Genomic DNA, 15,425 nt, shown 5'->3' with positions numbered 1-15,425 from the left:
TAAAATTAGATCATTTTAATCTTTTGCAATCTCTCTGCCAACTGTGGCATTAGTGAAATGATCCAAAAAAGCACATTTCAGTGAAACACTGCTCTGTCAGTTAAATGGTACAGTTAATCAGATTCTTTATATCCGAACATTAATAATACTGACTAGTGTTTTAAGACTAGTGTTGATTTATGTGAGCAGGTATAAATTTGTTTTTCCAGATGGATTTTACTGGATATATCACATTAAAAACAGTGTTCATTTAGTCTATTTTAATTTTAGAGGAAAATTATTTTTCATGGTTTAATTTTTTTAAAACTAAAACACTTTTCTATTTTATAAGGGATGTGTGCACTTTTCATATGCATTATATGTACTTAAACATTATAGGCCAACAATGTTTAATTCTGCTGCACTTTAGATCACATTTGCATTTTATCAGCACCTTAAATTTTTATCCGATTGGTACAAAAACAAAATAATCAGCAGCTTTCTGTTTCTCCATTATAATAAATAGTGAACATTCATCTGTTGTTGCTTATGCCATAAAAAACTATGAACAATTGAATTATTTAAAACAAAATGGCTGTAACCCCTTCCAGGAATCAATATAAACTATACAGGCACAACTATTTGCTTTAAATAGAAAGCGCTGGACTGAAAGGACTACAGAGACTCCTAGTGGTTTAATTCAAAACCGGTGGGAGAGTCACTCAGCTCGCATGACTGAACATCTAAAGCATATCAAACCAGACATACACAAACACAGCTCTCCTCACAGACACAACTACAACTCAGACAGACATTTCTCTCAAAGAAATATAAAGACGTGTGTATCAAGGAGAAAACAACTTTCATGCCCTTTGCAGAAGAATAGGCAAATTCTCAGGTTCAAAGCAGGTATCAGTTATTCACCTCAGCTATAGAGGACACCAAACAAAATACCTAAATATGCAACAAGGAAAAGGAAAAAAGAAGCATTTAAGAGATGTGGCATAGTTCAAATGTAGATCATGTGAAACAAGATGGAATAAAAAACATGAAAAAATTGAAAAGAAAACATTTCGGAATTTGATTAAGACAAACTTTGTCCATCAAACTTTTTCCACCAATATTATTGATGACTATCACTTTCTTGTTCCAGCATATCTCAGGCACAACTTAAAAGTCTTAAGATGCCATATATAATCACACTCACCCTCTGCAGTGTGTGCCTTCAACTTTTTGCATAAGAACAGGCAGAGTCTCATGTGGCAGTGCTGTTTTCACATCCCAAGCAATAAAGCGTCTCTGCCCACAGCTTGGACGCACAGTGACCACTGATATGCCATCGGCTGACCAGCTGGATGCATAAAAGCTCCACAATGGTGTCCCACTCACAAAGCCCTGTTTGTGTCTGATGTTGTTTGTCCCGTAAAAGCAAACAAAAGCATTCCATGGCTTGCAACTGTATTCACCGATTGGCTTCTCCGAGTGTAAAACCGTATTCAGATACCTTGGTTTGGCAGACAAAGCCACAAATCTGTGTCACATGCAAGCTGGGCAAGTCAGGGCAAAAGCGGGGACAGTAAGCCCATTTGCACCGTATGTAGCAAGTAGCATGAAGGCACGCTCTGCACTTCTGCAGGTAAAAGAGGAGTGGCAGAGAGTAGGCTTACCTGATTTTGTCCGCTGCACTGTCAGACCTGAAGAGAAGAGACACACATTGGTTATTCACTGTTAAATAAAAAAAAAAGTCATTGTCAAAATTAAACTAGTATGGTTGTGGTCATATCAATACACAAAATAATTGGAACACTTGTTGCCTTAGAAGAAGAGGTTCCTGGGTTTTATTAAAGGCCTGGGGCTTTCTGCAGGGAGTTTGCAACCTGTCCTGGGTTTACCTTGCTTCTCACCTAATGACTGCTGGAGATCAGCAAGCCGGCAGGAATAAGCAGATAAAAATGTGGGATACACTCTGGCTATTTTAGTTGTAATTGCATAAATAATAAAAACACATTGTTACTGTTTCACCTAACTCATTTTCTTTTACTAGAATAAAATATCTGTTGTTTACGCTCACATGAAACCTACATTTAAGATAAGTAGTGTTTGTTATGCATAAATGAGTATTTTTACTAAGCTGAAACACATTTAGCTCTTACTGAAATTTATAGTGCCAAAACAAATTTCATGTACTGTTATAAATGTATACATACAGTATCATCCAAAAGTACTAACAACCTTTGAACTGTTGTACATTTTGTCACACAACTCCCATAAATTTTAATATATTTGACTGGGATTTCATGAGGTTGACATGTAGCATGTAGCAATGTGTGTGTTGTAACGCAGCACTTCGCCCTGAACACACAATTCCAAGAGTGACCAATGATGGTGGCAGTATCATGCTGGGCAGTATCATCAGGGACAAGGGACCTTCACTTTCCAACAAGACAGCAAGTTTCAACATTAAACCAGAGATTCAATGGATTAGTTCAGTTCAAAGCAATTTAATAAAGTACAGACCTAAATCCTATTGAGAATCCCTGACAAGACTTGGATAATACTCTTCAGTCTGAATGAGCAGTAGCTATTTTGAGACCAGAAAAAAATCAATTAATGGATGTACAAAGTTAGTGAAGTTAGTTCACCTCCAGAAATTCCCAACTGTAATGAAAAGTGGTTCCACAATATACTGCATTATATTTGCAACAATGTTTCAGGTGCCTATTGGTAAAGTAACATACATATTTTTCCTACATCCAATTTACACACTACTTTATTTTGGTCAATTACACACAAGCCAATTAAAGCTTTGACATTTATGGTTGGATAATGACAAAATGTGAAAAGTTCAATGGGTGTTAAATTTTATCCACAGTAGTTTTACGACTATTCATAGATTATAGTCATCAAAAATCCTCCTAGTTATTGTGCAGTACACCTTTAATATCTTATAAAAAATTGTTAGACCCTCCCATGCCATAAATAGCACAGCATGGTTTAAGATATAGCATAATCTTTAAATAATAGACTGACAAAGTGATAGCAAGGTGATACAGTGTTGATCTGTGACCCTCAATCATGCGTTGCATCATCCTCAACGATGACTCACATTACACTCATTTAGCAAAGTCACATTGCGATATTATATAATGCTATCTGCAGAGTTGCTCTTAGTAGAGACATCTGAGGCAGAAGTAGGGCAAGAAAGATTTTTTTATATATTCATCATCATCTCATCAGTTTTTTTTTACCAACCCTCCTTACAAATATAATTAATTTCTAGCACAGGAAGCCAAATATTACAGCTAGAGACTCATATTAGCCGAGAGCCTGCTGTCTGCTCAGCAAAAATGCACTCTGAGTAAACTGCAGCATAATCTACGGATCGTCAGATGCAGGGAGAAGGGAGAAAAGCAGGGATGACACAGATAAAGACAGTGGAACAGGTGCAGTATGGGGCAGGCAGCGGTGCAGCATCCATGCAGAAATGCAGCTGGCTTTACCTGCAGAGGAGACATGACATTCCGTGCCCTCTAAAGCTGGCTACAGAACGCTGCTCCCCTCGCAGCTGCTGCAGATGCCCCTCGCAAGCTAACACCAGCACAGCAAAGAGAAGACGAGCAGAAAATCCCATAGGTTTGACAGGAAGTGTCCCTAGTTCAGGCAAGTGGAGACACTGCCAGAAGACACTACGAGGCAGTGAGAGCGGGAATCGGAAAGAGAGTCAGAGCGGAGGTGTAGAGCAAAGCTCACGCAGACAAAGATAGTGCACTCAACAATTACCAAAAGCCCACAGAAGAAGATGTCACTGCAAAGGCTCTACTTTTAATACAACATATCCACACTGCAATTTGGGAAAATGGCATCTCCTGTCAATCAAGTCATTTTTGATTTAGATAACTCATTTTTAGGTGGATCAAATTCTACTTGGTGGTAAACAATTACAGAACCTTTATTTGGAAAGCTCTTAGATTTACAGATATCCAGCCCATGACAATACATAATTTAAGTTCATGCACAAATAATTAAATTTGATGTTCATCATATCATATCATATCATATCATATCATATATTATATTATATCATACATCAATATTACAAGACTATTGAAATGATTCATTTTTTGTCTTGACAATATATCAAAAGCTGTAAAAACAAATAGCTTTTTTGCTGTACATTTTCTAGTCCATGTTATTTTGTATGAAATTTCAGCCTCTCATCTTGATCAGGACTATTTGCAAAAGAAGCATTGCATCTCAATGGGACATTCCTAGTTAAAAGAAAATAAGTTCAAAGAAACCTTTTTTAGAGTTGGTTGATGATAGATGAGCCTAACTTTTGGATTGAACTTCATTTTGCAAAAAGAACCCCAGACCATTTTTTACTGAATATTAAATTTCAGAAAATAGGGACAGGCAACTGTCCTGTGAATAGCCAAAAGACAAAATAGTGATCAAATAGTAACTTTTTTAATGGCAAAAAGAAAACGTACATCCAGTTCCGGTTACTGGATGATCTCCCACCACTGTCAAGCGAATGTCACTATTAGTATTTTATTTACCAGAGAAGTTCAGGTCGTGACCTGACCATGCATTCCTCAAAGCATAATATGTGGCATGAATAAACATGTCAAAAATCCATTTCTAATTCAATAACGGTGCCTCAAACAAGGCAGTGAAGTAATATGTCGCCTTGACACCTTCTCCTAGATAAACCCCCCCCCCAAAAACCTTCTGATTAAAAACATAAATTCTAGTTAAAAGAGAATACTGTGAAACTCCTTGGGGAACAAAATTTGTTTTCTCAAAGAAACAAAGACTCCTAAATATCACTGTTGGTGAGTGGGTTTGACCGAACCCAATCACAATATTATTGAAAACCATTTCAATTGATCCAATGCTATGTGAATTGGATTTTGTATCAGATTTATTTTTATTTCACAAAAAAAACATTAAATAAAAATAAAGGAAAAAAAAGAAAAAAAATGTTTTGTTTGAAATTTATACTTTTTAAATACATTTTATTGCAAAAGAAATATTTTTAATACATGTATTTCCTTGATTTCTCAAAAAGGCAGCTTTGGGATTTGTTTGGCAAGGGGGAATGTAGGTTTCTGCAGACATACAAGAAACACACACACACACACCCACCTCTCCTCTCGGATCTGTGGTGTCAAGAAGCGAGTGCTGTCATCTTCATGGCTGCTTTGCAGGCTGCTCTGCTGACTGCTTTGCTGGCTGCTGCAATGTGTAGAAAAATAACAAGTTGTGATGTCATGTAAAAAAATACAGCTGCTGTACCTCAGAAATAAGACTGCATGAAAATGAAAACCAAAATAAACAGAATCTGGAGTGTGTATTTCACAAAGTTTAAAGTTGAATCTTCACCGTTTTAACTTGGTTGAGTTTAGCTGGATTTACTTTGGGTTTATCGTACTGCTGTTATTCAGCATGATGTGTCAAACATCATGTCATCTGTCAACATTTCTTACTAATTGTCTGTCAAACATATACAGGCACTGACAGTAACGCTATTTATAGCAACACTCAGGTTTTGCTCCTGTCCATGCACATATTCAGTGATGACACTAGATGGGGCTATATGACACTGTCATGCAAAAGTTAAAACTTTTTGTTGATAAGCAAGATAGGTTATATAGAAGATGCATAAATAAAAACTAATAAAAGAGCATGCATTTATACAGAACTGTTATCCATACTCAGGTAAGCTGACAGCTTTATCTGTGCCCAGGACAAGATGGGCCCCCTAAATACTACAAGGATTTATACAACAGCATGTTATTTGTCTCTACATAATTACACATTTACAGCTCTCCTCTACTTCCTGTATTATGCACAGTTGGGTTCTGCTCCAATGTGCACAGAAACGTTTACACATTAGGTAGGAATCACTTACTGCTATTAATATACAGCACAATATAAATAAGGTACAGTTTTGAAACCACAAATATTTATCATTTTAATGGTTTAAAGTCTCCTTTAATAAAATGTCAAAATCAGTGTGAGCTGAGATTCCTCTGAGTGTACAAGCAGAGCTGATTAGCTTCCATCCACCCATTGGTTGCCGACATGTTTCTCGTGTTTACAAGACATAAGATTTGTACTTTTGAAAGTCATGGCATAGAAATTAAGAAGCAGTGTCTATTAATGTTGTGAAAGAAAGGCTCTATTGAACGCAAAGTTAACATGCTTGCAGGCTAGAGTAGGATGTTAGTCCAGCAGCAGGACTAAACAACCGAGGCCATACGTCAATTATGGTGCTAATATGAGCTTGTTAGACTCTCAGTGTTACTCGATGAAAAGGAGAATGGCAAGAAGAGCTAGTATTTTGCTCAATGAGCTCATGGAGCAGCATGTATAAGATTATGACTGACAGCACCAGGACCCTCTTCCTCCTGGCCTTGATCGTTTCTGACCTGGAGCAAGACATTTCTCTAGATGACAATGGGAGCACTGAGAGGAGGCAGAAAAGATTGATTATCTGTTTTACTCGATACTATCATGACATAGTCACAGTTTAATCAAATATGTAAAATATATATATATTTTTAAAAGTTACATACTGTTGCTTTAATACATTAGTTCTGTAATTTTAACACAGCTATTACCACCAGAAAATTTGTTTAGACAGTTATTAAGGTTTAACTAAATAACTCAGTAACTAACTTTTAGAAACTAGTTACTCCACTAGCTTTACTTATGCACTGTATTTCCATAAAATAAAAATAAATACATCTTTACTACATAACTTTATATCAACTTCATTTCTGAATGAAATTCACAAAAAAGAAGAATAATATGTGTAAAGTAAAATAATATTTATTCAAAGGGTTCAAAATATAAATGTCAAATACCTACATAGTTCTTTACTACAAGTGTGTGCACTGATGACATTGTGGGACTGCTGATAACATAACACAAGAAAAACATCACTAATGGAAGAAAAAGGTAGACTTGAGTTTTTTTTCACAGAAATTAAAAATGCTCTTTTGCACAATTAAACATAAATATTACCCATCCATTTCTTGTAAAACATCTATTTGCAAATTAAATAAATCTAGTTAGAAATATATATGTATATTTTTAGACATGTTCAACTTTTGTTCCATTCTCCAGTAAGGTTGTGTACATCTGTCTTGTGAGCCTTTGTCATGGAGTCGTCTGTGAGCCCTGAACTTCAGTGGAATTAAACCGTACCTAAATACTATGTTTGTCAGCTGGTCAGGGAGTGACTTGGGATTTCCCCGGATAATAAAATAAGAATAAATTCAACATGTTAGACAATGTTTTCTTCTCAGCTCAAAGGAAGACCAACATAAGCAATTATTTTAATTTAGGTTTACTCAATGCCGGTCACTATCATATATCCCTCATTACAACTGCAGGAAGCAGGCCCAGATCTGAGACGATTACTTGCGTTGTGTCATTGACTTTACAGAAGTCCTTCATAACAAGCATGCATGTTGGCAAATTGGCATCATTATCTTCCTCCTGTAGCTTTGAGGTGGTTGGAAATTTCTAAAACTGAATCCCAGTAACATGTCCAAACTAATGCTTTTTTCTGGCTTTGTGGGAGTTTGTAAGTCTGAAACATTTGCCTGCTATTATATGGCAGAAGAGCACGTAGCAGAGTGAAAACTACTACATCGCTTTCTTAAAATAGCTATGGTCTTATCAGGCTGTATAACAGTAGAATCCACTATGTCTGCAGGCTTTCACTGCACTCGGATGAGCAATCCTTTAAACTTACAGGGCACAAATTATCTGCACCATGCAGGGAACACTATGTTTAATTTATAGAAGTAAATGGTGCAATACTGAGAAAAGAGATAAATAGCACTAAATTCTACGTGGAGAATGTTACTTAGTGTAAGAAAAAAAGAAAGAAGACAATGCTAATCTGTTTTGCACCCTTCACAAAATCTGCAGGGTCGAGTTAACTAAAAGGTCTGTCATGTCTGTTTATTAACAAGTCTATTACGCCACAGGTTTCACAAAATAACATGTGAACAATTATAAGGGAATTCAATTATTTTACCACTAGGGTACTGCAGATTTTCCTGGAGTTATAAATCAAGCACTTCAACATTTACAATTATTAATCTGTCCTCAGTGTGCTTTCCTACACATTAAGCTCTCTTTATTATTTAAGCTACACAATGTACCAACTTGAAATACCTTCTGAAACCAGTCATAACTTCAGCATGGCCTTAACCAGGCACATTCTTGATTTCAAAGGAATTATTTTAATTTAGTGTATCTTTAGCGCAGTGGTGTCAGTGGTGTCCAAAGTCAGTCCTCGAGGGCCGGCATCCTGCATGTTGTAGTTCTCTTCGTAGTTTAACACACCTGGATCAAATGATGGCTCATTAGAAGGCCTAAGAAGAATATTGACACACTGAGGAGGTTATTACTACCACCAGGGAGAGAAGTAAAACATGCAGGATGCCTGCCCTCGAGAACCGACTTTGAACACCACTGTTTTAGCGCATAAAATGAAAGTAGATTGAAAGATACATTAAAAAAATAGGACATTAGGGTGCATGGCGCAGTAGTTAGAGCAGGTGCCACAAATACAGAAGCTGCAAACCCTGCGCGGCTGTCCCAAGTTCGACACCTGTCCTCAGTTCTTTTGCTGTATGTCTTTCACCTGTTCTCTTGCTGTACCTTTCATGTTGAATTATTGTCGAATAAAGACCATGAGCGTAAAAAAAAAGGACTACACAGAATGTCTAATGAACCACCATTTGAATTACTTTGGGCTGTGTCAGGAAATTGGAATGCCTGTAGAAAACCCAAACAGACAGGCCTGCACATGCAAGATTCACAGCGGAGATCTTCTTGCTGTAAAGAAACAGTGCTGCTCCTTTCCTGCTAAGCTGAAGACACATTTCAATCTGCACTGTAAAACATAGATTAATATTTTCATTTTTGAAACAATTTAATTAATATGTAAAACATTGTTAGAAAGTCTTTATCACATTTTGCACTTTGATTTTGCGAAAACCACATGATCATATGCAGTGACATCATACATAGTAACGCTAACAATGTGTTACTATTTCCAGTTCTGTAGTCAAGTTAAAGTTATTTATCCATATCACTGCACATTACTTCATGTGTCAATATACTTTGGAAAAATATACAGTACAGACCAAAAGTTTGGACACACCTTTCTAATTCAATGGGTTTTCTTTATTTTCATGACTGTTTATAAGGCAAGAAATCCCACTTATTAACCTGGCAGGGCACACCTATGAAGTGAAAACCATTTCAGGTGACTACCTCTTGAAGCTCATCAAGAAAATGCAGAGTGTGTGCAAAGCAGTAATCACAGCAAAAGGTTGCTACTTTGAAGAAACTAGAATATAAGGGGTATTTTCAGTTGTTTTACACGTTTTTGTTTAGTGCATATTTCCACATGTGTTATTCATAGTTTTGATGCCTTCAGTGTGAATCTACAATGTCAATAGTCATGAAAATAAAGGAAACTCATTGAATTAAAAGGTGTGTCCAAACTTTTGGTCTGTACTGTATGTTACTTTCCTATTGAATCTCGGGGAGTGGCATCTCGGGTAATTACATGCAGTGACAAAAATGTAAACACTGAAGGAAGGAAAGAAATTTCTGTCTGGAAATACAGGCACTATTTTGAGTAAGTATGAGGCAGACCTTTGTGGGTTTTTTTTGATCAGCAGTGATTATACTACAAAACTCTTCCACGGAGGCCATTTTTGTCTGACTTTAACTGAGGCAGTGTGGTCTGTAGTACTTTTGAAATTTTTCTGGGTTGTTTCATGTACGCCTGGATGAGGGAGGTCCCCCAAAACAACTCGGTGCACTCTTAGAGTAATTATTATTAGCCAGCCACTCCTCAGACTTTTGCCACTGTCCCTGGTTTTTGTTGCTTGTTAATAATGGCTCTCACTTTGGTCAAAGGTTTGGAAATGGCTTTCTAACCATGTCCACATTTATTTACACCGATGACTTTCTTGAATTCTTTGTATCAGAGTATGATCTTTTGCTTCTTTAGATATTTTAACCAACTTAAAGTTGTCAGACAAGTTCTATTTAAGTGATTTGTTGTTTCTGTAGATCAACCAGTAATGAGGCTTAGGTATTGATAGTGAAATTGAACTCAACTATCCAATAAAACATGGTTAATTGCAGGTAATTCAGGGCACACAATTATGTGGTTTTTATATTTTCATAGGGTCAGTTTAATTTGGGTAGCTTTTGGGTAGCTTCCCCTATCGAATGACCTTGACATTTAAAAACTAGGTTTTGTTTTTTATTTAGTCATTTTTGTCTAATATTTTTTTGCAGCACTGTTTATCACTCTGTGTGTAATAAATAAATATCTAAAAAGTTTTGATGATATTTGAACTATGCAACGGTAGATGAGTACTTCAGTTTACAACAATGTCTAAAGTAATTGTCAGATGCAGACATAAATACATGGTGAACTCATCTATTTAAATTTAGGACTTCTGATCTTACAAGTCTCCTTTATCCAGATGCAACAGAGGAATTAATTTGAGTACACTGATGGGATTTATAGATTTAATAAAATATAGCAAAGAATATCAAGGATGTCACCGATATACTAAAAGACTAGATATACTGGAGAGTTTTGTATGACATTTACCATATTGCATGATTGTCATTAAAGACATTTACATTCAATGTAAAAAATGGAAGATCATTATAACTTTGACCATTTTAAACACTTTAATTTTCAGAGGGGGCATTCAAGTGATATGACCTTTACTCAAAAGGCACCATTACTAATTTCAGATTGGAGTAAATCACAGAGGCATCAACCTATTGATTTTGTTAATCTTTCGATAGAGTTGTCAGACCAACCTTTTTTGTCTCAAGCAATTGAATCACTAGTATCTCCTTGACCATCCTATTTCAACAAACATTATCTGCTGTGTGAAATACTACAAGGGCAGCAATCTGTCGAAAGGGTTAACTTAAGCCCAGAGGTCTACATTCAGGTGACTGGACTTCTTAAAGACTTTTGCAATTAGGTTTATTATGAATGTAATCTGAACCTACACTGTGACCATTGACAAATGGGATTCATGAGTTTATCTATGAAATATATATAAAAAGGTAGCTAGAAATCTCTGCACCTGAGAGATGTAGATTTTCTGCTGACAGGTAACCGCAGAGCATAAGACCACAAAGGTAAATGTGCAGTAACAAGCGAGCTCAAGCATACACCAGCTTAGAACTTTCAGAGTGTAATACATTGATTATACCACTTAAACTGATTGATCAATGTTCCCATGTCAGCAAAACAACTCTCTTAATTATAGTAATATTTTACATCAGCAGAGGTTGAGTGTAAAAACAAAATAAAGGTGTTAGGATAGAAGAAGGGAGAAGAGGGAATGTGAAGAAGAGAGTGGGTCCATACCAACCTGCTTTCACTGCCTTGCTCCTTCTTCTCTCTGACCTTCAGCCACCTTCTCAATAGAAAGCGCCTGCGTCGTGGAGACGCACTGGGGGTGGAACAACTTGACCAGGAAGATGGGGCATCTTCATCACTGGATGGTGTGATCTCAATGGAAGGCAACTGGAGGTATTCCTTGGAGCTGGACCGGGATCTGGCTGTGAGCTGAATGGTGGTTAGCTGTGCTCTTGTGTTCTCCCTCTCGCTTGGCACATTCCTCATGCGTCGCATCTTGAAGCGCTTGCGTCGAAGAGTCGGGGTTGAGGAGCTGGATCGCACAGAACCATCTGATACTGCATTGTTCCCTCCATCTGAATAAGCTGGTGCATCTTTTGGGACACTCACCTGGAGCGAAGGAGGTCTCAGAGTGTCACCCATTGCTCCAAGTCTGACAAAGTCCAAGCAGTCCCAAACAAAGTTCTTTTAAGAGATCTGGATTCTCTAGTTCTGTAGCTAGAGAACTTGAAGTTTTAGCTTGAAGTTTTAGGTTAGTCCTTAAAAGATCAAGCACACGCCAGTTTTTTTTAAGTCCTCACATAGCGTTTTATCTTCTTAAGTCCATTTTGAGTGCTTTCAGCGGTTATAAAGCAGGTCCAAATATGTTAGACCAGACAAAGTTCTCTTCGTGCTCCTTAGCTGCTGAATATGCATCAGTTTTGGCATCTGGCTGACAGTCTGTGAAGAACAGTGTTGTTGCAATAAACTCATTCACTCAGGCTGGGAAGAAGAGGGCTAGATTAGATAACAAAAGGGGCTTCTGTTCTGAGAGCAGCAGATGAAACATGCATAAGGCCTGTCAGAGAGTGTAACACAACTCCTTTGCTGGTCCTCCCCAGAGACTGACAGGCCAAGTTACAAACACTGGCTATACTACTAACCAAGGAGCTGGAGTAGGTACCTTAGCTGCTTTTATGTTAAAGGCAAAGGCACCAGATGTCAGCCCTTGAATATTGATGCTGTGGTTCGGATTTGGATATTGTTCTCACTTGGTTCTTATTCTGGCATCCCTGAGGCAGAGAAAGACACAGCTTGTTCTGGTTGTCGAGGTCCGTCCTAGGCTCCAGCTCATTGCTGCTTCCACCAAGTTACCGCCTACGGGCTAGAGGGAGGTGATGGGGCTGCAAGGTACAGTTAAGGCTCAGGGTGATAGAGTTAAACAACCTCTCACACACATCCCATACACAAACTGCCACACAGACAGACAGTGGGACAGAACATTATGTACAGAAACACACACAGACACAAGCAGAAACCAAGATAACAGGTCACAGTAAACAAGCCAATCTTCAAAACATACACTGCACACCCACCACCATGCACCAGCCTAAGTTTATCCATTCTTCTAACACCCTTATTCCTACTAGGAATTTCCTAAGATAGTGTTAAGTCTATACAAGACCTTTAAACTTTCTGTCAAGATGTACAAACAAACTAGGGATACCTGCTAACACATACGGACCACTGTGCACATTAGATATACGGCAGGAGGTAACTGGTTTATGTGATAATGGAAAATCAAGGAAAACCAATACACTCTTCCAGTACTATCAGCAAGCTGACTGCATTTGTTAAGAGAGGCAGAGATGGTTTATGGATTTTGAGTCAGGTTTTACTTTGGCTTAGTTTACCTTTGTCTGTCTAAGTTGTCAAAAAATGTTATGCTTTTTGTAATGTTAATTTTTTTTGTCACTGATTTCAGAAAAGGACATAGAATAAAATATTTCAAACCTTTATTTCAAATCATTTAGATGATTTAATTTGGCTTCAACATGATAAAACTCCAAAATTCACTGTCTCAGAAAATTACAATTTTGCAAAGATGTTATTGTATACTTATAGAAAATGACAAAAAGGAAAAAGTTTGGTTAAAAAATAAATAAATAAAAAGTGCCCTGTCAACAGGGATTACTGCAGCCATGACAGGAGTGCCATGCAAAATCCTATCAATAATTTGGGGGATCATTACAAGGATGGGACTAAGGCTAGAGTCCGTGCCTCAAGAGCCACTACGCACAGATCCTGCACATGGTCTACCAATGGTACACTTCTTCTATCAACTCACTCAACCAGAGACAATGTTAGGAGTGTCTTTCCTGAGCTAAGGAGAAGAAAAACTGACCTTTCTGCATGTCTTTTCCCTCTCTCATGCTCTACTTTCCTGTATAACAACTCTCACATAAAGGCCACCACAGCCAATAAAACCAAATGAAAAAAAAAATGAAAAAAAGAAAGGCTCTAGCTAAAATATCAGAACAGCACCTCCTTCAGTGACAGACTGCAAGATGGAGGGGCATCGATTGATTCCTCAGCTTCTCGTTAAAGATTCGACATGAGAAGCAATGTTGCTCCTTCTCCATCCATAGGTAACTTCTTCAGTTATCTATGTAACTTGTGTGGTGAAGCAACAATCACTTGTGCTCATTCTGCTAAGCAACCAGCAAAATTTGTGCATGTGAAATTTTAAGCTTGGTCAATAAGGGCTATCAACACAAGAAAGTTATAAAATGTGTTGCCGATTTTGTTGCTATTGCAGCCTGTGTGTTGGGTTTCACACTCTGGGTGGCAAAAACTTTGGCCTGTCACTGTTGTTTGTAACTCCCAATGTGTTGAGCTAATTTGCCAGGCGCATGGTCTCGTACCACAGTCATCAGAGTGTAGCATGAATGCCCCATGAGGAGAAGCAAGCAAGAGAAACGCTGATTTAAAAGCCAAAGGCAATAGCTGCAGTCTGGGAGCACTTTGAATTAAAACTGAGTGAACTGTGGTGAATCAAGTAATCTGTGCAGTCCATATGTTGAATTTACTGTTAAAAAGTGGCAATAAACACAGCAATACAACAAACCCGTGTCTGCACGTAAAACTTAATTATCCGATGCAGGTTTCCCCAAGTTGAGGAAAAGAAATCTACAAACAATAGCCTTTTTCTGTTTTAATAATAGTCCATGGGGTGTTTAATCAACAAAACAAAATATAAAAAGGCCAGTGCAAAATGGTGAACACTAAGACAGAGTAGCTTGCTTAACTGCTAAACTGTACTCTTACTACTCATCACACAGTAGTAAGTTTACACTTTTATTTCCCACAAAAGTCCTCACTGGTAGTATTGCCTGTTTTCCTTAAAATAACCTAATGATTAATATATTTTGAAGGGCAAGTCTTTATACAGTGACTTCATAATCTATCTTATTTGTTTATTTATTTTTAATATTTAAAATGTCTTCCAGTTCCGGTGTTAAATTTTCTTTACAAATGAGTTTATTGATGTTAGAGAGGGTGTACTTGCATTATTATGCCATTATCATTATATTGGTTCAATATGGTCTTAAAATTACAATGTTATTGTTTATCACAATAACTTCTTATCATCTAACAAAATTTGTTGTCATGAGAAATTAATGTCCTCATACACTATAACTCTGGCAGGAAAGCCATGACAAAACAACTTAGAGCTTAGAGGATGATGTTTGTGGTGTGGGAATAAAAAGGGCCAGAAAGCACAGGTGGTCCATTGTGGTGGACTATCAGAAAGACTGCAAGGTCCAAATCTAAAAAACTACTTTGTGCCGAAAAAGGTTTTACTGAGACATCTCGCCAAAGATAAATGAATGCATAAGAAAAAACTGCATGGCTCTCACCGAGGTGCACTTCAAAAGGCGACTGGAGAGCCGCTTTCTCTTTTTTTTTTTTATTTACGCTCTCATCCTTATGAGCACTCTGGAGCAAAGATTCCAAAATAGCAAATTTTACATTAATCTGGGTTCTGTATAACAGAAAAAAACGAACTGCCAAAGAATTGAAACTATACAGATATTATTGAAGATGCACCATGTAAATTATTTACTTGACAAGATACAAAATGCAGACAGGGAAGAAGTAACACTAGTAATAAAGAAGGTATGAAATACAGAAATTACTGATAAATTATAGTAATTTCTGTTGAAATGTGAAGTTTTATTACATTTGT

The 15,425-nt window shown here is 37.2% G+C and overlaps 1 protein-coding gene across 7 annotated transcripts in view; it reads right to left on the bottom strand.

Moving 5' to 3' along the window:
• gramd1bb (GRAM domain containing 1Bb) overlaps positions 1–15,425 on the bottom strand; it is a 112,708-nt gene that overhangs the window by 70,487 nt on the left and 26,796 nt on the right. For 6 of the 7 annotated variants that reach the window (XM_028045036.1, XM_028045034.1, XM_028045038.1 and 3 more), the window contains exons 2-4: positions 11,430–12,579; positions 5,128–5,217; positions 1,647–1,673 (exon numbers count right to left, since the gene is read on the bottom strand). In XM_028045036.1, coding sequence (XP_027900837.1) covers positions 1,647–1,673; positions 5,128–5,217; positions 11,430–11,839 — 527 coding nt within the window. In that variant the 5' untranslated portion in view covers positions 11,840–12,579. Of the gene's footprint in view, positions 1–1,646; positions 1,674–3,479; positions 3,577–5,127; positions 5,218–11,429; positions 12,580–15,425 lie in introns of those variants that run through there. The other variant, XM_028045041.1, reaches the window with a different exon arrangement.

This window comes from Xiphophorus couchianus, chromosome 18 (genome assembly GCF_001444195.1).
Source record: "Xiphophorus couchianus chromosome 18, X_couchianus-1.0, whole genome shotgun sequence".
In the NCBI taxonomy this organism is placed as follows: domain Eukaryota; kingdom Metazoa; phylum Chordata; class Actinopteri; order Cyprinodontiformes; family Poeciliidae; genus Xiphophorus; species Xiphophorus couchianus.
The sequence above is the reverse complement of the archived record's forward strand: the minus strand, read 5'-3'. Positions and strand labels throughout refer to the sequence as shown.